General features: G+C 43.0%; 2 protein-coding genes across 3 annotated transcripts; one reads left to right on the forward strand and one right to left on the reverse strand.

The window, feature by feature from the left end:
* Nucleotides 1–1379: 1379 nt before the first annotated feature.
* On the forward strand, nucleotides 1380–13282 carry nlrc3 (NLR family, CARD domain containing 3). Its single transcript, XM_062474585.1, has 20 exons — nucleotides 1380–1441; nucleotides 1474–1674; nucleotides 3913–4107; nucleotides 4399–4662; nucleotides 4878–6624; nucleotides 6929–7015; nucleotides 7455–7538; nucleotides 7841–7924; nucleotides 8052–8135; nucleotides 8463–8546; nucleotides 9048–9131; nucleotides 9441–9524; nucleotides 9965–10048; nucleotides 10189–10272; nucleotides 10410–10493; nucleotides 10744–10827; nucleotides 10995–11078; nucleotides 11329–11412; nucleotides 12546–12629; nucleotides 12703–13282. Exons 3-20 carry the CDS (start codon nucleotides 3984–3986, stop codon nucleotides 12791–12793), a joined length of 3405 nt encoding a protein of 1134 aa, XP_062330569.1. The 5' UTR covers nucleotides 1380–1441; nucleotides 1474–1674; nucleotides 3913–3983; the 3' UTR covers nucleotides 12794–13282.
* cluap1 (clusterin associated protein 1) lies at nucleotides 12965–20971 on the reverse strand. Of its 2 annotated transcripts, none has more exons than XM_062474586.1 (13): nucleotides 20834–20971; nucleotides 20470–20567; nucleotides 20231–20342; nucleotides 20020–20104; nucleotides 19650–19844; nucleotides 18711–18806; nucleotides 18325–18408; nucleotides 17889–18022; nucleotides 17285–17426; nucleotides 16862–16934; nucleotides 16389–16499; nucleotides 15919–15983; nucleotides 12965–13630 (listed from the first exon to the last, which is right to left on the reverse strand). In XM_062474586.1, exons 2-13 carry the CDS (start codon nucleotides 20489–20491, stop codon nucleotides 13454–13456), a joined length of 1296 nt encoding a protein of 431 aa, XP_062330570.1. In that variant the 5' UTR covers nucleotides 20492–20567; nucleotides 20834–20971; the 3' UTR covers nucleotides 12965–13453. The 2 variants fall into 2 exon arrangements, with proteins under 2 accessions (XP_062330570.1, XP_062330571.1); XM_062474587.1 differs by having other exon boundaries at nucleotides 15931–15983; nucleotides 20834–20970.
* Between the last annotated feature and the right edge of the window lie 1214 nt (nucleotides 20972–22185).

Consider the following 22185-nt stretch of genomic DNA (forward strand, 5'->3'; position numbering starts at 1 on the left):
TATCCCCTAGTTTTTACCTGTAGGTGAACCAAACAGTCTTTGTAACATTAAAAAAACTACTTTTTAAAAATCCAAGAAAATCTCAAAACAACTTTAAATACAATTGTTATTTCATGATAAGTTAACATTTCTGCTTTGAAAGGTATTCTTTTTTGGTACAAGGACAGAAGATACAGCTGTACGAACTACTTTGATCATTGTTAGATACAGATGTTAAGAATGTATTTTATTTTATTATTATTTTATTTTTTTTAGCCTTGACCACTTAAATCATGAGTTGTGCTTAGAGAAGGTGATGCACTTTTTGGTAGATATATTTTTCCATGCCATGTAGCAAGTTTTTATCAAAATAAAATATATTTCATCAGATGTACGTATATAAACATGTATTTGCTTCAGCTTCTTGCCACCCCATCCTTGATGTGTCACTACCTCCAATGTGCACTTAATCTCCCTCCATTCTCCTCTCATCTCGTTCTTTGACGGTTAGCAGGTTAATGAGACCATCAGCTGTTCTCGGTAGGAAGCTGTCAGGGTACTATTGTCCACAGTTACAATTAATAACTGCCTTTTTCTCGCTCCACACATGCTACCACCTGCTCCTAAGTGAACCTCCTGTTCCCCCAGAGTCATGTCCAAGTCCTTCCTACCAGTTTAAAACCAGGTCAGGGACTGTGAAAATAGGATGTCAAGACAAGGTGTCATGATTAGACAGATGTATCCTGTAGGGTACGTCCAGCTAAGGTTCAGTGCATTATAGAAGTGTGATGTTCATTACTAGTGTTCTCTGGTGTCCTATGTCTTAGTTGTTTATGGAATTAGCTTTACAGAATACACAGCGCCTGCCTAACACCAACTGTCAGATTTACATTTAGTCATTTAGCAGACACTCTTATCCAGAGCGACTTACAGTAAGTACAGGGACATTCTCCCGAGGCAAGTAGGGTGAAGTGCCTTGCCCAAGGACACAACGTCATTTGGCACATCAGGAATCAAACCAGCAACCTTCGGATTACTAGCCCAATTCCCTAACCGCTCAGCCACCTGACTCAGAGAACACAGGCTGTAGACTGTTCTTCTTTAACAACCAGACACTCTGCTAGCTTCCTGTCTTGGTGGTGAGCAAATTCATTCAGTCTGGTATTGTTAATATTTTTGTTTTACATAAAGTTGAATAGTGATCAATCAATCAATGGTGAGAGAACAGGACATGGGTGGCTTTACATGCATTCAAAACTATGGTTTAGTGTGTATGAAAAACAGCACTTTTTGAACATAAATATGTATGTCATAGACATCTCTTCAACCTCAAACCACAGCACAGGAAGTCAGATAACGGCAAGAGGAAGGTGGCGTTTGACTTCATAGCCTACTGTGACTCTTAAGTAGGTATTCACAATAGACCAGGCAGCCAGATAGATGCGAACCGTGCTGGTTGCATGTTTAATCACCGTGGAGATGTGCGTTTGCTAGAAACTGCTTCTTTTGCTCAACTTTCGTGTATTAGGCAGCCATAGATAGACCGAGTAGGTAACATCGTGTACTTTCAGTTCCTGTAGCAACACCTTCCTAAGAGGTCGTAAAATAGAACATCGATCTGCTTCTGAAAACGTTCCAGTTTATGACCCTCCCCCCGTCCTGCCTCCCGGTGATCTGCAGTATTCATCACGCGTGGTGAGTTACCATGATTCTAACCTAGGCCTACTCTCGAGATATTCCTCACAGATGCAGGGAACCCAGCATGAGCTCATAGATGCTCTGTGGTAAACTGCATTTCCTTTTAATGGTTAACAGCTAGGGGTGTAATGTACCAATCCAGGGTATTCATTCACTTCAAATTTTAGAGACGTTATTTTTTTGTCTCATGTTTGTTCTGCTAGGCTACATGTATATGAAAAGAAATGTTTCTTTTGAATCGTTTCCCGCAATAGCTTCTCCTTGATTTTTCCATTAGTCTCTGCCAAGGCCGTAATCATAATACATATAAATCTGGTCAAAATGTCCCCCCCAATATATTGATATAAAAATATAAATGTGCTACGCTACGACAGGCAACCACGCACGCTGTCCGGAATTATCATTAAAAAAAAAAATCGTCCCCCCCAATGTTGACTCCATGGCTACGGCCTTTGTCTCTGCCCTCTGCAGAGGTTACATGCGTAGCTTTCACACTTCTCCCTCTTTAACAGTTGGGCCCTGGGATCAGGAATAATAACTGAATTCACTTTCGTACCTGACGTCCACAATGGGGAACATCATTTGTCAATGACCCTTTTCATTTTCTTGCATACTTTGGTTTCTCTTTTCAGTCAATTAGTCCAACAACCATTCCTGCTTATAAATGTATAGCCAAATACATTGTTTTCCCCTATTGATGTTTGTGAGCTGTCTATTTTATGTAGTAGGCCGACGTGCAGGCCCGTAATTAGCACCTGAACTTTAGTAGCCTAAGGTCTAACCACCGACCTAAAGCATAGCCTTATTAGCCTATTACTCTGGGACGTTTTATTATTTGGAGCATGGGCAGTAATGTTTTACTCATTTATTTTTAAAAGGGGTCCGAACCATATGGCACATGATATGGCTAGATTACATGTATTTCAAAACGACATAATACAGGTTGTCTATTTTGGTGGCGGATTTTACAAATGTATAAATATAAATGGCTGTGATGTTGCTTATGTCACAGACAGAGAATTAGGGGGTTTCTACGTTGACAGATTCTTCTGTTTGTGAAATCTGAGCGGTAAGCTTGCAGCACAAGTGCTGGTTTCTGTCAGCTTCCGTTCAGCACAGACACAACATAGCCATCAAATTATACAGGAAGGGAGCATTGGTAGCTCTGCAGACCTTTTGAAATTGTTAACCCCAATATGTCATAGAGTTATTGTAATTTTTCTCTCTAAAATGAAAGAAATACACCACCAATAATGTTTGGTAATTGGTAGACTGCGTTTAATTAGGTGTGTACGTTTTAGTTTGTCAATCTTTCCATTAGGCTCCTATTATTCCCGCTATGTATCACATTTTATCATTGCAGTAAATGCTTGAATACTTATTTCTATGCTGATAAGATGACAGAGTAAACATTGCCCCAAAATATGAGTCCAAGTGCTACATTTTAAAAGCAACAATATAAAGATTCAATCTTCCCTTGACATTTTTGTTAAACAACTTGAGGGAATTCAATACAGAGATCTGCACTTTAGTTCATTATATTGCTTGAATGAGGCCTTGGGAAAGTATGTCTGAATTTCACAAATTGCAACCTTCTCCAGGAGTGACAGTTGTGATACTGTAGGGCTTCTGTCTCTCACCCTCTGAGAGGGCCTGTCAGAGTATGCAAACATGTAATCCACTTTCCAAACTGACGTCTAACCAGGTTAACTTTTTACACCTGTGCAGTTTCTCACTGACTTTCATTCACATCTCTTCAACTCACTGAAGGCACTTCAGTTTGGGATTACAGTCAGGCCTATGAGACGTGTCTGCTTAGAGGAGATGGGACACACATGGGAGGAGCACATGTACATCCAATGAAACGTTTGTGAAAATATAGTTGTAGCAAATGCTGTAAATATATTTACGGCTACAGTGAAGGCTGTTCATTGTGTATTCTGCGTCTGTGTCTTGCTATACAAAATACAATTGTTTTGTTCAGGGACTGTGGGAGGGCTGAGGTTAATTTTTTTCCATTAAGAAGGAAAAATACCAGTTTATTTACAGGGAATACATGTACTGCTCATTACCCATTGCTTCAATGACATGGCCAACGATGGGTCCGTTAAGGTTTCTGCAGAATGGAGACAATTCACATCTAATTCAGTATGTAACAGATTTGCTTATCCGCTAGCATGCAAGCAGGAATGGTTTCCCCTCATATAAATTCCAGTCTCATCATTTGTATTCCAGTCTTACAGGCTTAGGCATGGACAGGAGCAGAAGATTGGGATTTCTTTGAGTAGGAACAAGTCCAGGCCTTCATGGAGAAAAGTTCCCTTTGTGACTTTATCCTGGACCGAAACAAGCGCATCACATGGCAAGGGGACTGCTATGTAGACCTCCAGTCTACACACAGCAATCCATCCATAAAAGCAGAGATGGAAGGTAATTTCCTGACTCTGCTGTCACCATGACGCTGTGTCAAAAATGTCACTGTAGTTGATGTCATGGATGTGTTCATTTAAAGTAGAGCAAGGTAGTCTAAGCTTAAAAAATATGTTATCCAACTGACAAATCTAGACATAGTACCCTTAAACTCTTTTTTTACTGTTGTACTTTTCTGATTATCTGTCTGCTAATGCCCGATGTGGCGTCCATTATCAAAAAATAATGGATGACGGGCAGAATATTAGTGTAGTTAGTAGTTACCAATCACCTTCTCCTTGCTGTGATCAGATGTTGGCTGGATCAAGGAGCACAGAGGAGCGCTTTGTCGTTTCACGACCAGACATCTCCTGGAGGGGGCCGTGACCCACATGCGGATGCTGGAACTGCTTTGTGCAGACGAGGAGACCCAGATCAAGGCAGCAGACAAGCTGCAGGACCAGGTTGACACATTCACCACCATCCTGATGAGCAAGGAGCCCCAGGCTTCTGACGCCCTCAGAGCGTTCATCGAGAACTACGACTCCCAGGTGTCCCAGCTTATCACGATGCATGGTAAGCAGCTGCGTTGCATTGTAGTTCGTAGGACTTTGCATCACAAGGTTTTTAGGAAATTCAGGCTGCATAAACTTTCATCTGGAAGTCTTTTAGATAACAGAAACATGTCCAAACTGGTTAGTGAAAGACCAAATAACTTTTCTTGATATGTGTCAGTCTCCTTCATGCACATGCAGCCACTGCCGTCTCTCCCCTCACCTTCTTATCTACAGATGACATGGTGAAGGAGCACAAGGAGGTTCTACAGCATCGTTTCGGGCCTCACAGAGACGGCCTTCCAGCTGAACACCCCGGCCTGAACGTGGCCTCCAGAGCCCTGCTCCTGGTCGACGGCCTCTCAGACCTCCAGCAGAAGGAACACGACCTGATGCAGGTGGAGGCCACACGCGGGACTAAGAGACACCATATACGGCAGCTGGGTCTGGCCAAGCTCCTGGAACCTCTTTCCCGGATCAGTCTGCCCCCCAGGGTCTCCCTCACGTTGGGGGTGTCTGGTATCGGAAAGAGCACCTTGGTCCGTGCCTTTGTTCAGCTCTGGTGCCAAGGAGAGATCTGTACGGATGTGAGCTTCATCTTGCCCTTGGCTTTTTGGGAGTTGAATGCTTTGGAGAAGATCTCGGCGGAAAAGCTGGTGAAGCTGGCCTTCCCTCACCTACTTGATCCTAGTCTGGTCCTGAGTGGTTCCTGTCGGACGTTGCTTATATTGGACGGTCTGGATGAGTTCCGTTGTCCACTAGACTTTTCGGAGGCAGCACCTTGCAATGACCCCAAGAAGGAAGTGCCCATCGATGACTTGGTCACTAACATCATCAGAGGCAATCTCCTTCCGGAAGCAGCGGTTTGGGTAACATCAAGACCTTCCGTTGGTTCAAATGTCCCTGGTGGACTTGTCGACAGGGTGACGGAGATTCCTGGCTTCAGCCAGAAGGACATCCAGCTCTTTCTTAACAACTGTTTTTCTGACAAGCACTTGGTGGGTCAGATATGGGCCCACTTAGTGTCCAATAAGATATTCATGGTGATGTCTTATGTTCCTGGCATCTGTTGGATATTAGCCAGTACTGCTAGGTACCTCCTTCAGAGTGGCTGTCAGGAGGGACTACCAAGGACTTGCACAGAGTTCTTTTCCCATTTCTGCTCCATGAAGGCTGAAGCGGGAGAACCCAGAGGCAGAGAGCCTTTGAAGGCAGAACAGCTGCACGGAAACAGGAAGCTGCTGGGAGCGCTAGGCCGACTGGCCTTCTATGGACTCCTCAAGCACAAGCACACCTTCAGTGAGCAGGACATGAGGGCATATGGAGTGGACCTGCCGTCCACGCAAAGCAGCTTGGGAAGTGGAGTTTTGGTTTGCGAGGAATCTCCCGTCTGTGTTGCCTTCCGTTTCACCCACCTGTCCATCCAGGAGTTCTTGGCAGCCACGTACTATCACACCTCCTCCAAACGAGCCATCTTCGACTTGTTCACAGAGAGCGCCATGTCCTGGCCCAAGATCGGCTTCCAGAACCACTTCAGGAGCGCCCTGCAGCGCTCGCAGCAAGCTGAAGACGGCCACCTGGATGTGTTTGTACGCTTTCTGGCAGGTCTGCTGTGCCCAACGGCGGTGCGCCCACTAGCAGGACTGCTGGCACTGGGGAAGGATGACAATGGAGGACTAAAGGGATGGGCTGCGGGACTGCTGCAGAGCCTCCTGGCCAGCGGGGGCGCTGTGGTGTCACTGCGTTCCGTAAACATCGCCTACTGCTTACAGGAACTGCAGCACACAGAGCTGCTACGGAGCGTAGAAGAAGACCTGAAGAACGGAAGTCTTGGAGGGAAGCTGACTCGTACGCACTGCGTGACTCTGGCGTATCTGCTGCATGTGTCCCCAGAATGCACCGAGGAGACAAACCTGTCATCTTGTATGAACATCGCCACCGTGAAGAGCCTGCTGCCACAGTTGCTCTACTGTAACCATCTTAGGTAATCTCAGGAGTTTGCAATAGCGTTAAAATGAAGTCATTCATAGACATCGATCCTAATTATGAACACACATTTATTGTATCACACAAGGTTTTGTTCTGTGTTGTCATCTATGTGGTTGACAGTATTGCCATTACTTTATACTAGACTACTACACATACTATACTGTCTTGCTTGAGCCATATGCGGTTAATAATCATCATAGTCAGTAGCACATAGTGATTATGTTTATATACCACCCATTAAAAAAAAACAACAATCATATTTCACAATTATATAGTTTAGTTGTCTGTTAAATCCACAGGTTGGAGAATAATCATTTCAAAGATGATGTGATGGAACTCCTGGGGAGTTTGCTCAGTGCCAAGGACTGCCACATTCAGAAGCTAAGGTCTGGATGGCCTTCATGTCAGATTCACTAAATCATTCTCACATCAGACAGCTGCTTTGACTTAGTAGATAAATATATTCTTTCTATAGCTGTCGCACAGTTTTGTTAATGTTCAAACATTGTACATTAGTACTATATCAAACATTGTTCAATTGTTTGGTTGAAACTCCTATAAATGGCATTTAGTAAAATTTTTTGAGAGGTAGTGATTGGACTAATAATAAAATAATAGGTTAGATTCATTTCTGTGAAGAGACCATTTTAGTAATCACCATTCACGACTGAAGGAGAAATGTTTTGACCCCCTAGCTGTGTAATTATAGGCACAGGATTCAGGTCAGGCAAATATGCAAAACAAAGTAAGAAGTAAAAAAGTACTTTGCGTACAGTTGGGTAAATGTCAGTACTGCAGATGTGTAACTTTTGATGTATTCCTCAGTCTGGCTGACAACGGCATCACCAACAAAGGAGCCAAGGCTTTGAGTCGGGCTTTGCTGGTTAACCGGACCTTATCCACACTTGAGTGAGTCAGGAGCATTTGCGTCACCCAACCATGTGGGTTCCACAACCGAAGTCAGATTTATGCTGGCGATTAAGAACAGTTAGTAATGGTTTGTCTTTGTGGCTTAACGTTCATAAATCTAAGCAATTTACAAGTAAAGTTTTCATTTAACTTTGTTATGGTGTATTTTGCAAGTAAGAAAAATATACCAAAGCGATTTGCCACAAGCTGTGAATTGAGATTGATTTGTTGACATTATATTATGTAATTGCATGTAGAAAGCTCTACTTTCTGCCTAACATCCGTTTTTTTTATGGTTCTAGTCTCCGTGGCAACAGGATTGGTGCTAAAGGTGCCAAATTTCTCGCTGAGGCCCTCAAAATGAACCAAGTTTTGGTGTCTATCAAGTGAGTCCCAGATAATCATTGAGTGTAACATTGTGAACACAAACAACACCTTTAATAATTTTCCAGTCATGTCTTGGAAATTGTAATTTGTGTCAGTGGATGTGTGAATTCCCGCGGTGTTCTACAGTTTTCAGAATAATCAGATCGAAGAGGAGGGAGCTCGAGCCATGGCTGAGGTTCTGCAGTCAAACCGCAGACTGCTTTCTCTCAAGTAAGTCTCCCACCTGCCTCACTTTGCCAGCTTGTCAAATTTTGAGACGTTCAAATTTTTCACATTTCAACGTTTACAGATGCGAGTGTGACGGCAAGAGAGAAAGTGAGATAGTGAGAGAGAGTAAGAGAGCAAGAGTGAGATAGAAAGAGAAAAGAGAGAAAGGGAGATGGAGATATACAAGGACAGGGAGATGGAAGAGGGAGAGGAAGAAACAGGGGTAGAGAGAGGGAGATCGTAGTGAGAGGGAGAAAAAGGGATATAGATTGACAGCATGACATGGATGTGTTTTTCTTGCACATCAAGTATGTACCTCTGTGTTCCCAGCATACAGAAGAATTCAATCGGACCAGATGGAGCCAGGTGGATTGCAAATGCGCTGAAGACAAACCGGACTCTTACAGAGCTAATGTGATGATATATTATATAACCAAATCTTTGGTCATCTTCTCTTTTGATTACTGATCGATAATTTGAAAGAAGATGTTGAATTTTTGTCTAAATAGAATATAATTTACAAATGCACTTTGGAGACAACCCATCAAATTTCTCCAGTTTAATTTCCCCTAAAAACTTGGTCAGATATATTGACTGAATACAGCTCATACTGTATTTCAAACCGTAACTTAAATACTATTTATGTACTTAAAGTTGGTGTTCATACATTTTACAAAACATTTACATTAGATTTAGGGGGTCAGGTGGCTGAGCGGTTAGGGAGTCGGGCTATTAATCAGAAGGTTGTCGGTTCGATTCCCGGCCGTGCCAAATGACGTTGTGTCCTTGGGCAAGGCACTTCACCCTACTTTCCTCGGGGGGGAATGTCCCTGTACTTACTGTAAGTCGCTCTGGATAAGAGCGTCTGCTAAATGACTAAATGTAAATTTCTGTCCTTATGTTCTTTGTCGGCAGCCTGTGTAGTAACCAGCTAGGAGACAAAGGAACTTCAGCCCTGGCCCTGGCATTGATGGGCAACCACAGCCTCCTCTCTCTGCAGTTAGTCACCCACACAACTGGATTGCCACACAGTTCATCTATTTATAGTCATTTTAAAGCACACATGTAATGTATGGATTAATAAGTACGCTGTTGTCAGCACATACAAGGTTGCAAGAACGGATAATGGAGTAGATTGAATTTTCCTTTTGGAGATAAACAAAGTTCCATCCAGATACAGCAGACTGAATTTGTTAACGTGTATATGAACCCTTTATACCTCCATTAAATAACACTATATGTAGGGCCTAGTTCAGTTAGCATAAAGTGTACCGGCTCAAACGTCTGTTCTGCGTGCTGTGATTTTAGCCTCCAGAGTAACTCCATCAGTGACAAGGGAATGACCGCATTGACCAAGGCGCTGAGGTCAAACCACGGTCTCCTTTTCCTGAAGTGAGTACGACCGAAGTGAGCAGGGCCGATGTTAACACACGTTTGTTGCTCACCTGAAGTGTTCTCATTCAGTCTCTATTAACCATGCTGCTTTAGACCTGCTGCCACAGTAAACGTTTCTTCTTGAAAGATCACATCATGAGGTTGATTGTGCCACCAGTGGGCAGGTGCATCCTGATTTCTTCCATTTCCAATCATTCTGGTGATTTTCATGGCACGAATGAACCTGTGTACAGCCGTACTGGAGGGTGCAGCATCATGACAAAAACATCAAACCAACTGTAGTCTAATCAGAAGAGGGATTTCTTGGATTTTGACCAGATGTCCCCCCCCCGTCCCCCCCCCCAAGTGGACTTTTCTGAGTTTTTACTTTTGCGAGTGTACAGCATCTTCGCCTATTGAAATATAAACCTCTATATATTCCTCTGTCATTATGCCAGCCTGCGAGAGAATTCTATCGGGATGAAGGGGGCGAGAGACATGGCCGAAGCACTGCAGGAGAACAACTCTCTCCGGCATTTGGAGTGAGCCCAACCCTCTTCACCTCACTCAAATAACATGCATACAAAAGGCTGTATTAGGAGAGGAGGTTGAAAACATAATACAGTGTAAGGTTTCCTGTTTGCTCCCTCTCTTATTGTGTGTGTGTGTGTATGTGGGTCAGTCTTACAGCCAATCTGCTACACGATGAAGGAGTTAAAGCCATAGCTGGAGCAATTAAGGTCAATCAAGCACTCACTTCCTTACAGTACGTACCGCTCACTCTCCCACACACACACACACAACACACAGACAAAAATACACTTGCAGACAAAAATACACACAAACACACTAAATGAAACTTCACACTTCCAAGCTTAACTGACATTTCTTTCTTTTTATCAGCCTACAGTGGAATTTCATTAAGTGCACCGCCACCAAAGCCTTGGCTGATGCACTGCTAACCAACACCACCATGCAGCTTCTTGAGTGAGTGCTGTTATATGATCAGACTTATTTACTTGGCCCAGGTAGCTCCCCTTCATCCTTGTTCTCTGTGTCCTCATTCCCTTATCTCCTATGCACTTATCTCCTATGCACTCGATCTTTAAACTCAAACTTTGTTTCTCGAACTACAAGTGGATCATCAGACAGTTCAAACATCAAGAGACGTGTTTGTGGTTAAGGTTGTGTGTGTGTGTGTGTGTGTGTGTGTGTGTGTGTGTGTGTGTGCGCACAGCCTACAGGAGAATGCAATTGGAGATGAAGGGGTAGAAGCTCTGGCAGTGGCCTTAATGACCAACACATCTCTCTGTACTCTGTGGTTGGTGCCCCATGCTATTAATACGTTCTCATTTCAAATCTGATTATCTCTGCTACCCATGGGATACCTTTCTATTGAAATGGAAAGAACCACTAATCTCTTTGTGTGTTGGTATGTGTGTGTGTGTGTTGGTATGTGTGTGTGTGTGTTGTTTCATCCCTGTGAAGTCTCCAGGGTGTATCAGCAGGCAGAGATGGAGCCATTGCCATGGCTGAGGCACTTATGGTCAACAAAAGCCTGCACACTTTGGAGTAAGTATTTACTATACCATTGTACAAGTGTGTACTTCATATCTCTCTGTTCCATCTTTTTGCTTTCAATGTTGTTTGTCCCCTTCGCGTCTCGCTTGTCTTGCTTTTCTGTCGCTCCGACAAAAAAAAAAACTGACTGCCTATGTGGTTTCCAAGGTTTCCAACCTAGCCTTTTAAAGCCAGATGAAGCGACAATGTGAGTCTCCATCCTGTTTCCTTTTCTTGACCGTCTCCTTGGTTCTCTTCTCAGTCTCCGTGGCAACACGATAGGCATGGAGGGAGCCAAGGCTCTGGCCAGAGCGCTGAAAACCAACCGAACTCTCAAGTCTTTAAAGTGAGTTATATTGGACCAGCAGTTTGTTGTATGCACAACTGCCATTATGCAATACATGTACGTATCTATTTTGCCATTAATATAAATGGTTACCGGTACTTCAATTCACTTAAAGCTGAAAATTCCATCCATATGTTGTCCATCAGCAGCCAATCAAACATATTATGAATTGTGAGTCAGAACCCATTTAATGACGTCATTACATTCGAAATATTTGAGCTAAGACATACTGTAAAGTGGACTTATAGGTTACCATGGCAATGTGTGTCCTAATGCATCCATACATCCAATAAAGGCAGATAGATCGTGTTTTTAGGTATGTACAATAATTGTAGTGTTTATGTGCAACCATGTGGGTAAAGCATTTGATGCCATTCTCAATCATCCAAACACAATTAATCTTTCATCATTTCCAATCCAGGTCTGGTAAAGGTCCAAATGTGCCATTGTCAATAAATCACTCCAATACATTAACAGTGTACAGTATGTTTGCACTGACTCAATTGTCCTTTTTGTAGTAACCTAAAACTGAAATGAATGCAATGAGGATTTTTATAATTTAATGGACACAACATACTCAACACTACTAGATTGTAGAAAAATGTGCCACTCAGTTAGTAATTTTGCATGGTAGTAACTATCTTCAATTACAATTGAGTCTTAAGAGGTAAGTGTCTAGCAGCAATGTATATTTTGATTTGGGCACTTCCTTCTCGTCAGTATTTCTCTAACTCAGACGAATCAGATGGGCACTGCTTGTGAGTTGTAGCACATTTCCAGTCACAGATTTATACAAAAGGTCTGGGCTACTTGAAGACATTCTTGTTCTTGGTTATAAACCACTTCAGTCTAGCTTTGACTGTGTTCCTGGTTGCTGAAATGTGAACCTCTAGGTCCGGGTCTCTATTTGACTGAGGCAGGTATTCTTCTAGAATCACCTGCTGTTGCCTCAACCATGCTCCATTGTGAGGAAATCATTAGATTTTCTGTTAAAAAAACCCCCACAATGGACAATTTTGTGTAGATGATTGACAAGTCTCCACTCCAAACGTGTGGGTGGAAAAGGGGTACTTAGTTTCTGTATTTGTCCCGTTTTTTTTAACCGTGTAAATCTGTCTCCATGCCTCTTGCAGTCTTCAGGAGAATTCTCTTGGTATGGATGGAGCCATATTCATCGCCACGGCTCTAAAAGGAAACAACCAACTAACTTACATAAAGTAAGTGCGTCCTTCTACATTTATCCACACATTAAAATCCACACGCGTTTATAGTAAACCTTCATTCTTACAGCTTGCAAGGGAATGGCATCGGCGAGTCGGGGGCAAAGGTCATCGCTGATGCAATCAAAACCAACTCCTCTGACTGCATGGTTGAGATCTGACCACTGTCTGACCCGCATCATTGGAAAGAAGCCTGCTGATTAGAACCAACTTGACCACAATTAAAATAATTGTTCAGAGGTTGCTATGTAAATTATTCACCCGTTTTGAGTTAAATAGATGGTAAACAAAACGATTTGTATCTTAGCTAAATAATGACAGGAGCAAATGAACCCAGAAAATGAAATTATATTTATGTACACAATATTTATTTTAATACATTTCATTATCACTGTACAAACCTGCGTCTGTTAAATGGATATAGAGGAAATGATGTCCATGAAACCTAGTGCCACTCTACCCTTTCTGCCTAGCAACAGAATGTGTTTTGTGTATGTATTTTAATAATCAACTGCATATGTGATAACATTACCTGCAATATAACATTTTATCAAGGTAAAAAAAATAAGTAACAATTTATCATAATGTATTGTGATAATAAACCATGGATATTTCCTCAAAGAATAATTTCCCAAAACAGATACCTTTTTGTACAGTGCAGAAGTGATTGCTTAAGTCCTTGACTGAAGGCTGAAATGAACTTGAAAAAAGCCATAGACACACACAAATACAGTAGTACATATATAAATGTACATATGTATATATATATATATATATATATACACAGTATAAATATATATTTTTGTTTATGCACATTAGGCTCAGAAGTCGTTGTCACTTTCCTCCAGGAGCTGGGGTCTCAGAGATCCTCTGGGGGGCCGCATTGGCTTGGAAGCAGCAGCTTCCAGACTGTCCTTATCTTCCTCCAGATCATCTGCCTCGTCCTCCTCGTCGCCTTCCTCGTCGTCCTCATCTACATCGATCTCACTGTCCTCCATCTGCAAAGAGCAAACCGGTCCCATGTGGTTAATAAGGTCCGCGGGTCGTTAAGCCGTAAACCTCTCCCGAAACAACAGAAGCCATCCAAAATGTAATCTTTAATTAAACTAAGTTGAATATACACTAAACAGGCCCGACTGTAGACGCCTCCACTAACTTAGCCCAGGATGTTTCAGGTACACCCTCTGCTCACAGGTACATAGCCAGCACATGGAATCTTTATGGACTTGTAAGGGATTGCATTTACTAGAAATTACATCCCTTCATGCACTTCAAGATCCATTCAAGCTTTAGTTAATTGCCACTAAAGCCAATCATCCATCACATGGAAGGTTGACTGTGAAAGTACTGTACTTAAGGCCTATTACATACACCTGACCAATCGCTTTGTATAGGGCATTGGTAGTTAGCCATGGGGTGCAACTAGACCCGTTCCTAAAGATTGTACTACACAACTAGAGAGGGTACAATTTCTGGGGAAATTTCTGGGGAAATTGTAGGGTGTGCTTGCGACACCCAATAAAGCTTGCCGACTCCTAAGACTCACTACGCGGGCTCACAGGTTTACTAGTTTTTGGTGCTAACAACCATCTGAGGTTTGAACATGACGGTACATTATACTGGAGCCACAAAGCCTAACTACAGGACAGCCTATAGAGGACACAGTACTAGATATGGGTTTCGGACCTAACTACTTACTAGACATGGGTTTCGGACCTAGCTACTTACTAGACATGGGTTTCGGACCTAGCTACTTACTAGACATGGGTTTAGGAGCTAGCTACTTACTAGATATGGGTTTAGGAGCTAGCTACTTACTAGACATGGGTTTAGGAGCTAGCTAGTTTCTGGAGAATCTAATGTCAGATCGAGGGACTATGAGATCAGTCTGCAGACTGGAATATCCTTCACAGACCTTTTTATTGCGCCTTGTGGGGGCACGAGGGCGAGAGCTGGACAGAGCTGCTTTGGTCTTTAGTAAGGCATATAATGGAAAGAAATTGGTCATTTAAGTGACGTTAAGTAACAGCTCTTTAAGGAGCTCTAGGGAGAAAGATAAAAGTAACATGGAAAAAGACGACGAGGAGCAAAAACAACTACAGATAAAACAGACTGACACAAATCTGCAATGTCACGTTTCTGTTCTGACCCCCGTCCTTTCTCCGAGTACTCCTGCATGAGTTTCAAGTCTGTTCTTCTCACACTTTCCATCACTCAATCACCCTCCCCTTGATCAACTCTTTCTCACTCGAGCATGAGTCACTTTCTGTACTCAGAGATGGGCAGTATTTCAATTACTTGTATTAGAAATACACATTTCAAGACTTTTGAGTATTTTGTAATTTGTATTTGATAGGGCCGATAAAAAATCTAATGTAATTTGTAACAAAATACTTCAGAGTGGAGTAATTTTGTATTTAAAATACTCAAAATACTTTCTCGATGAATCAAAAAACAGTTCACAAGTTCAGTCTTCAGATCAAAGCTGAGTTAGAGATCCTTCGTTTTCTGGAGGACACCAGAAAAGACCTGCTTTCTCTTCAGCAGTACCCTCTTATCAAGCTCCTTTTTGTTCGATTTAACACAACCCTCCCCTCTTCAGCTCCGGTTGAGAGACTTCTCGTTTGCAGGAATAATATTCAATCCGCACAGGAGGCGGTTAACCCCAGAAATATTGGAAACGTTAGTTGTTCTTAAAGGCAACTAAACTGGCTACTCAGTGGTTGGCTCTCAACTCACTTGTTAAGTTACCTGTTCACTGAGTGAGTGAGTGAGTGAGTGAGTGAGTGAGTGAGAGTGAGTGAGAGTGAGTGAGTGAGTGAGAGTGAGTGAGTGCCTACTCATCCTCTGACGCCTCAGTGTGTGTGTGTGTGTGTGTGTGTGTGTGTGTGTGTGTGTGTGTGTGTGTGTGTGTGAGAGTCTGTGTGACTCGTCAGGTGGAGGGTCCTCTCCAGGTGCAGTAGTGGACTGTACATGTACAATGTTACATTGTACATGTATTTTGTACATGTATTTTGTTACATTTTCTGGCACCAGTATTTTGTAGTTTATTTTAATACATTTATTTGAGGGGTATTTTGTATCAAAATACATTTTGATGTATTTTTGCCCATCTCTGTCTGTACTGCACCAGTATGTCAATCTACTTTAAATTCACATTCACAGCCACAGCCAGTACTACTTCAGCAAAAGCTATCCCCAGACATACCTATTAAGCAGGACAAAGGTGTATATAATGCTTACTTAGAGGTTGACACTTTGGACCTGCCAGCATCGTCATAGTTACCACTTTACTGACCTCATCGCTGTCTCCTCCCTGCATGTTGCCGATGATTTGGGTTCCACTTCTTCCTGTTTGAGAAACGTTTATTTTGTGTTATTTTTTGGGGTGGGGGAAAGTCCTGGTGTACAATGTAGTCAATACGTATAAGTAGAGGAGAGCTGGGTGTTTCACTTATAATAAGATACTGGTTGGTTGAAGCTAATAATCGGTTATAGGTTATATATATATTTATTATATGTAGTGTTTGTATGGGGGTCATTTTTGGGATGGAAGTAATGTTTAGATGGGAGTATCGCTTGCTGGGGGGTAATGTTTGGGATGGAAGTAATGTTTAGAATCAGAATGGGTTTTATTCGCCATGAAAGTTTGCACAGACAAGGAATTTGCTTTGGCAGGAAGGTGCAAACATTAAACATATAGGAATCAAAAATTTAGATTGGAGTATGGTTTGGTGGGGGGTAATGTTTGTGTACCCGTTACGGGCACGTTACGGGTCGGCCGTGGCTTAGGAGGTCTGCGGTCCTCCATGTCACTGTCAGAGCCCTCGTCCTCTGGGATGTCCATGTCCGAGTCCTCGTCTTTGGCTGGCACAACAAAAGGAATTAAATCTGACGTTAAAGTCATTTAGCAGACGCTCTTATCCAGAGCGACTTACAGTAAGTACAGGGACATTCCCCCGAAGCAAGTAGGGTGAAGTGCCTTGCCCAGGGACACAACGTCATTTGCCACAGCCAGGAATCGAACTGGCAACCTTCAGATTACTAGCCCGATTCCCTAACCGCTCAGCCACCTGACTCCAATTTAAGGCTTTCACTTCGTCATGACTGTTTGTGAGGGTTGAAAATAGCTTGCCCGTATGCGTGAAGTTGTGTGTATTGCACTAAAATACCATGTATTGGAATATTAGTGTAGTGTGTGTGTGCACACACAAGTGTGTAAGACTCACCCCCATTCTTCATCAGTCTCCTCTCCTCCTCTCGCAATTTGTGCTGCATCATTCTCAAGGTGTTTTCTGTCTCCTGTGAGGGAGAAAACCAGTAAGGAGGACAGCGTGAGCAAGAGATTCACAATATCAGACAAGGGTTCTGCTGTGGAACGTTGGCTACTGTCGTGGTTTATTGATATAGGGCGGGGGTGGCAGACATGGGGGGGGGGGGGACTCAGTGGTGAGGAAGAGAAGGCCTAGGTCTGAGCTGCATTGCCTGTACAGCAGAAACATGTATTGAACTAGTCTCCAGTAAGGAATGCTGAAGCAGGGGGGTTGTAGAGTTGAACAGCCGAGAAAGGGTACCAGAGTAAAGATTGTTGTCGGATTGTTGTCTCCGACTTCTGATCTCTATCCTTCTGAAGAAAAGAACGTGTCCACTACCTCAAACCTCTCCTGCTCCAGTCTGTGGTGGTCCTCCAGCTGCTGTTCCAGGAACCTCAGGTTACGGAACTTCTCCACGTACGTCTCGTACTGCTTCTGCAGATCCTCCTCGATCTTCTCGTACTCGTCCATGAAAGCCGGTCTGACACACAGAGAGCGAGAGAGAGACACAGAGAGAAAGCGAGAGAAAGAGAGAACAATTGTGGAAGGGGAGAGTGTAAGAGATGTACAGTACTTGCTGGGAGTGGTAACATGCTAATGATCCCTTGTTTACATTGGTGTTGGTTACCAAATCCTTAGTGAAATTGAATTGATAGTGTCAACATCTCTGTGGCACACACACAAGGACACACCAGTTGGAGCGGAGAGGCGTTCACGCGCGCGTGTGTGAACTCCTCTCCGCTCGGTGTGTCCTTGTGCGTGTGAGGCAGTCCGTGGCAAACAGGTTCACAGATGAATCCCGTGGCGGACAGGTTCACCGATGAATCCCGTGGCGAACAGGTTCACAGATGAATCCCGTGGCGAACAGGTTCACCGATGAATCCCGTGGCGGACAGGTTCACCGATGAATCCCGTGGCAAACAGGTTCACAGATGAATCGTACCGCACACTCTGTAGCGTCTGGAGCCTCTTCTGGTTCCTCTCCAGCTCCTGTTTCCTCTTCTCCATCTTGGCCTCCAGACTGGTCTCATCTGAGGAGACGTTGTTCAGCATGTCTTTGGTCTTCTCAACATTCTCCTGACAGGAGACAAAGCAGATTTATGTTAAAAAAGAAAAAGTGAATTGAGTTCATTGTGGTGTGAAGTAGAGATCTCAGAAATGGTCTTATTGTACTGGTGTGTGTGTCAGTGTGTGCGTGTCAGTGTGTGCGTGTAAGTGTGTGCGTGTCAGTGTGTGCGTCAGTGTGTGTCAATGTGTGCGTGTGTCAGTGTGTGCGTGTGTGCGTGTGTCAGTGTGTGTGTGTCAGTGTGTGCGTGTGTGTGTATGTTTGTGTGTGTGTGTCAATGTGTGCGTTTTGTCCAAGTCAGGACGATGCACACCAAAACCTCCTTAATGGCTGCTCTCAGGGCCTTTTCAGTCTCATTAATCTCCAGTGGTCTGGCGATAGCAGCAGTTCTCATTTCCTATGAGACAGACATAAGGGATCTCAATATTATAAAGCCTATAACCTTCAATTATTCTCTTATTAGAACAAAAATTGAAATATAATATTGCATGTAGATAAATATTACTATTCAAGACAAAGGTTTAAGAGCCTGATTTTGAGAATGTGAAGAAGTACAAAGGTGTTACCAAGTCTCTTTTGAGATCTCTCTATATTGAATTTGATTTAAATTAAACAGTAGCTCTTCCCAGGAGACAGTCTGTCTCATTCGTATTCTCAGGCTGGCTGGGGTTTGGTGGCTGTGTGTTCCTCAATCCTTACCCTCAGGTCAACTTCCTTTCCCAACAAGTCAAACAGAGATGCTCCCTTGGATGTGATCTCCGATGCTAGTTGTCTAGCTGCTTTCAGCTCTGCAATCTGAATCGGGAACAGAGCAATGCTTGAGCCTATGGCAGTTCTTTTATATTATTAAACAGAATTATTTCAAACCGATCTGTATTCAGATGTATTTTTGAAAGATAAAAGGATTGTCCTATACTTAATTTTCATACTACCTTCTGTTGCATACATTTTGAATTTATGCTTAATACTAGCCTAAACAATAACAATTCTAGCCAATAAGGCCAACATATCCAAAGGAATATTTCTTGCTTATTATTGATTGAATGTGTCTTATACAGGGATGTAGATAGTTAGATAACCCCTCACACACACTTTGGAGTGGTAGCTATTCACATTTGTTAGTTGTGATTTGCAGTAGTGCTCCTGTCAAACTAAGTTGAGAAATACCTTTCTAGAATCTCACTCCTTTTTAATTAATTCCAATTCTTCTCTCAAATAGTTACTTCAATAAACTTAAAAGACACTCAACTTTGCATATTATCAGTAAGGAGTTTGGGGAGACCCCGAGCAATCTAAATATCGGGGTGCTGTTATGCTTGTACTGCTCAGACGGCAGTCAGGGTTCTTTGGCTGTGGGGCTGAATAGATTACAATGCAAATGACCCATAGGGGACCATAGGGAAACAGCATGTAACCTTTGCACTGTAGGACTTAATTTTTTATCAACCTCTAAGCTACACAGGACCTTTGAGGTGGGCCATGTGTCAATCATGATGGCTGTCCACTAACTGCACTTTGGTCTAGGCCTCTTTTGTTGTGAACATCAGTCTTGTGGGGACTGTCGACTAGCGTCAAAAAACAGCATGTGATATTACCAGCAGTCTCTATGCACATAAAACACACAGATGTCAATCTCACCCTTGAGGCCAGGTCGAACTTGAATTTGCTGTTGTCCTCTGCTACTTTGTCCCCGGAAGCCATCTCCTTGGTGACCATCTCCTTGGTGACCATGGCACTGTACAGCACTGAGGTGATCTTTAGCATCTCTTTCACCGCATAGCCATCAGCCTGGTACAGGCGCTTGGTGTTCACTTTGATGTGAGCTTTAGTGGCCTGTAAACAGGTGCAATCAGAGGTTGTTACATGTCAAGAGTCAATGCACACCTCTCACAAGCGTGTGAAGAAATATGTTACTAGTAGTACATTGCTAGTAGTGATGGAAATGACTGGTACAAATGGTTGTAACCAATTATGCCAAATTGTTGATGCACATCAAGGTTAACATCACCATGAATTGAGCCACTGCTTTGATGAAGAAAACTCTGTCAGATTCTGTGTCCACATCACTTGGAATGTCCATTTGGGGTTCGTATCTGTAGGAATTTTAACACACACACACACACAAAGAGATATTTAAGCAGTAGTACATTAAGGACAGCTTCAAGGTGGTGCCTATTTGTATTAGTCGACTGTCAAACTTACAGTTCCATATTGCTTACCTTTTCACCAGCCATATTAGAATTTCTGCCACCAGAGAAAAGTTGGGCGTCCTAAAATTCTCCATGGATATTAAACGAGGATAGCCCAGGGCTCGCATCATTTCTGTAAAATCTAAACAGAGACCCAGTAAAGTTGGCTGATCTGATTTTACTATGTTGTATTGATCGACTAGTTGGAATTGTCAGCACGAGTTACATCTGATATCAGCTCAGATCGACTTTAGAAAGTTCACACTTACTTCGCAAGTCTCTGAAGGACATCGTATTTTGTATTGTAGTACAGTAGTAGTGCTAACGTAATTACTGTGCCGCGTCTTTGCTTCCCCAGACAAGATATCTGAAATAAGACAGTGGGAGATATTTTACTTTTCCTCTTCTCTTGACTGCTAAAAATGTAATTTAATTCTCATTGAATGATGAGTTGAATTTGAGCCAGCTGAGCTAGCTCGCAACGTTACTGTACCTAGCATTGCTAGCAAGCACCATACATATTAAACATGACATATACCAAGCGACGTCAAATGTAAATACTTAAAATGCATGTATGCTTAGTATATACTGTACCCAAAGTCGCGGTCACAATAACGTTAAAATATTATTTACCTCATCAAAAAACACCCCAGAAACGTTGGAAATTGGAGAGCTACCTAGCTGAATAGCTAGCTTGTTGATTACCAGTTTGTGGTTGGCATTTGCCCGTCTCTATGGAATCCGTTCACAACAACGGAACCCCAGCGGTGTCAAATGTATTAGGCAACACAGAAAGACTCGTACACTGACACTCGAATGGCTTTAACGAAGTAGGCTAGGAAACTTTTCTGTTGTACCGTTCCAGTTGTGTTCGTTTCATGTTAATTACTTACGTGTTACGAGTGTTGAAGCCTACCAAAATCAGTGACCTATCGAAAACGCGATTGGTAATCGCGTAAAAAAATAAAATGAAATGAAAATCAGCAGAATGTATTTTGTGTGTTCAGATGCCCTTTGTGGACAAAGTCATGGAACCTTGTGACAATCAGATTACTTTTTTAAATCCTTCAAAATATCCGTATCTGTATGTAAGCACTTGTCCTCTCCAAGTTGGACTATTGCAACTCGCTGCTCGCTGGTCTCCCAGCATGTGCAACCCGCCCTCTTCAGAGGATTCAGAACGCAGCGGCCCGCCTGGTCTACAATCTACCCAGACGCTCCCATGTTACCCCGCACCCGTCTACATCAAGTCTCTCCTGCAGCCTTACACCCCCACCCGTCACCTACGGTCTTCTTCAGACAACCGCCTGGTGGTCCCACCGCTCAAGACCGCCCGGTCCCAACACAAGCTCTTCTCCTGTCTGGCCCCCCAGTGGTGGAATTAACTCCCCACCTTCATCAGAGACACTGACTGTCTCTCCACCTTCAAGAAAAAGCTCAAGACGCACTTGTTCCGGGAGTACAACGGTACTTAGGAATGGTTCGCTTGACCCGATGTTAGTTTCCTCAAGGATCACAATGACTCTTGCTCAGAGACTTGTTGCTCTTGTGGTTAGTGGTAACTGATTTAAAATTGTTTGTACTCGCTGTGATATATTGTTTTTTCTTATTGTTGCTTGTCTTTTTTTTTCCACAGGTACACTTGCACTTATAGCAGTTCATGTTGTTTAATTGTAACTTGTTTAACTACATGCTCTTATGGTTCTTCCCTTTGGCACTTACTTTGGTTGTTCACAATGTGTGCTTCATGTTTTGGCTACTCGCAATGTTTTGTGGCTATCTCGTTGTTATGATCAGTGACCTATGCACTTTGTAAAGCTCTCTCTTGGAAGTCGCTTTGGATAAAAGCGTCTGCTAAATGAATAAATGTAATGTAAATGTTACATTTTTGGCTGAAGTCAGAAGGAGCGGGGGGGGGGGGGAATGGGGGGGGGGGCGCTCCCACCCCTGCACCCCCCTGGAACCGGCCCTGCTTCTACTTGTCT

The sequence above is a fragment of the Osmerus eperlanus genome, chromosome 12 (assembly GCF_963692335.1).
Source record: "Osmerus eperlanus chromosome 12, fOsmEpe2.1, whole genome shotgun sequence".
Lineage (NCBI taxonomy): Eukaryota > Metazoa > Chordata > Actinopteri > Osmeriformes > Osmeridae > Osmerus > Osmerus eperlanus.

Excerpts from the sequence above, each read along its gene's own strand:
- nlrc3 (XM_062474585.1), top strand. The coding sequence starts at position 3,984 with ATGGAGAAAAGTTCCCTTTGTGACTTTATCCTGGACCGAAACAAGCGC. Across the intron at positions 9,132-9,440 it reads CACAGCCTCCTCTCTCTGCA|CCTCCAGAGTAACTCCATCA; the intron begins GTTAGTCACCCA and ends CTGTGATTTTAG. Across the intron at positions 12,630-12,702 it reads AACCAACTAACTTACATAAA|CTTGCAAGGGAATGGCATCG; the intron begins GTAAGTGCGTCC and ends TCATTCTTACAG.
- cluap1 (XM_062474586.1), bottom strand. The coding sequence starts at position 20,491 with ATGTCCTTCAGAGACTTGCGAA. Across the intron at positions 20,105-20,230 it reads CTAATATGGCTGGTGAAAAG|ATACGAACCCCAAATGGACA; the intron begins GTAAGCAATATG and ends AAATTCCTACAG. Across the intron at positions 15,984-16,388 it reads CCGTAACGTGCCCGTAACGG|GAAGAAGTGGAACCCAAATC; the intron begins GTACACAAACAT and ends TTTCTCAAACAG.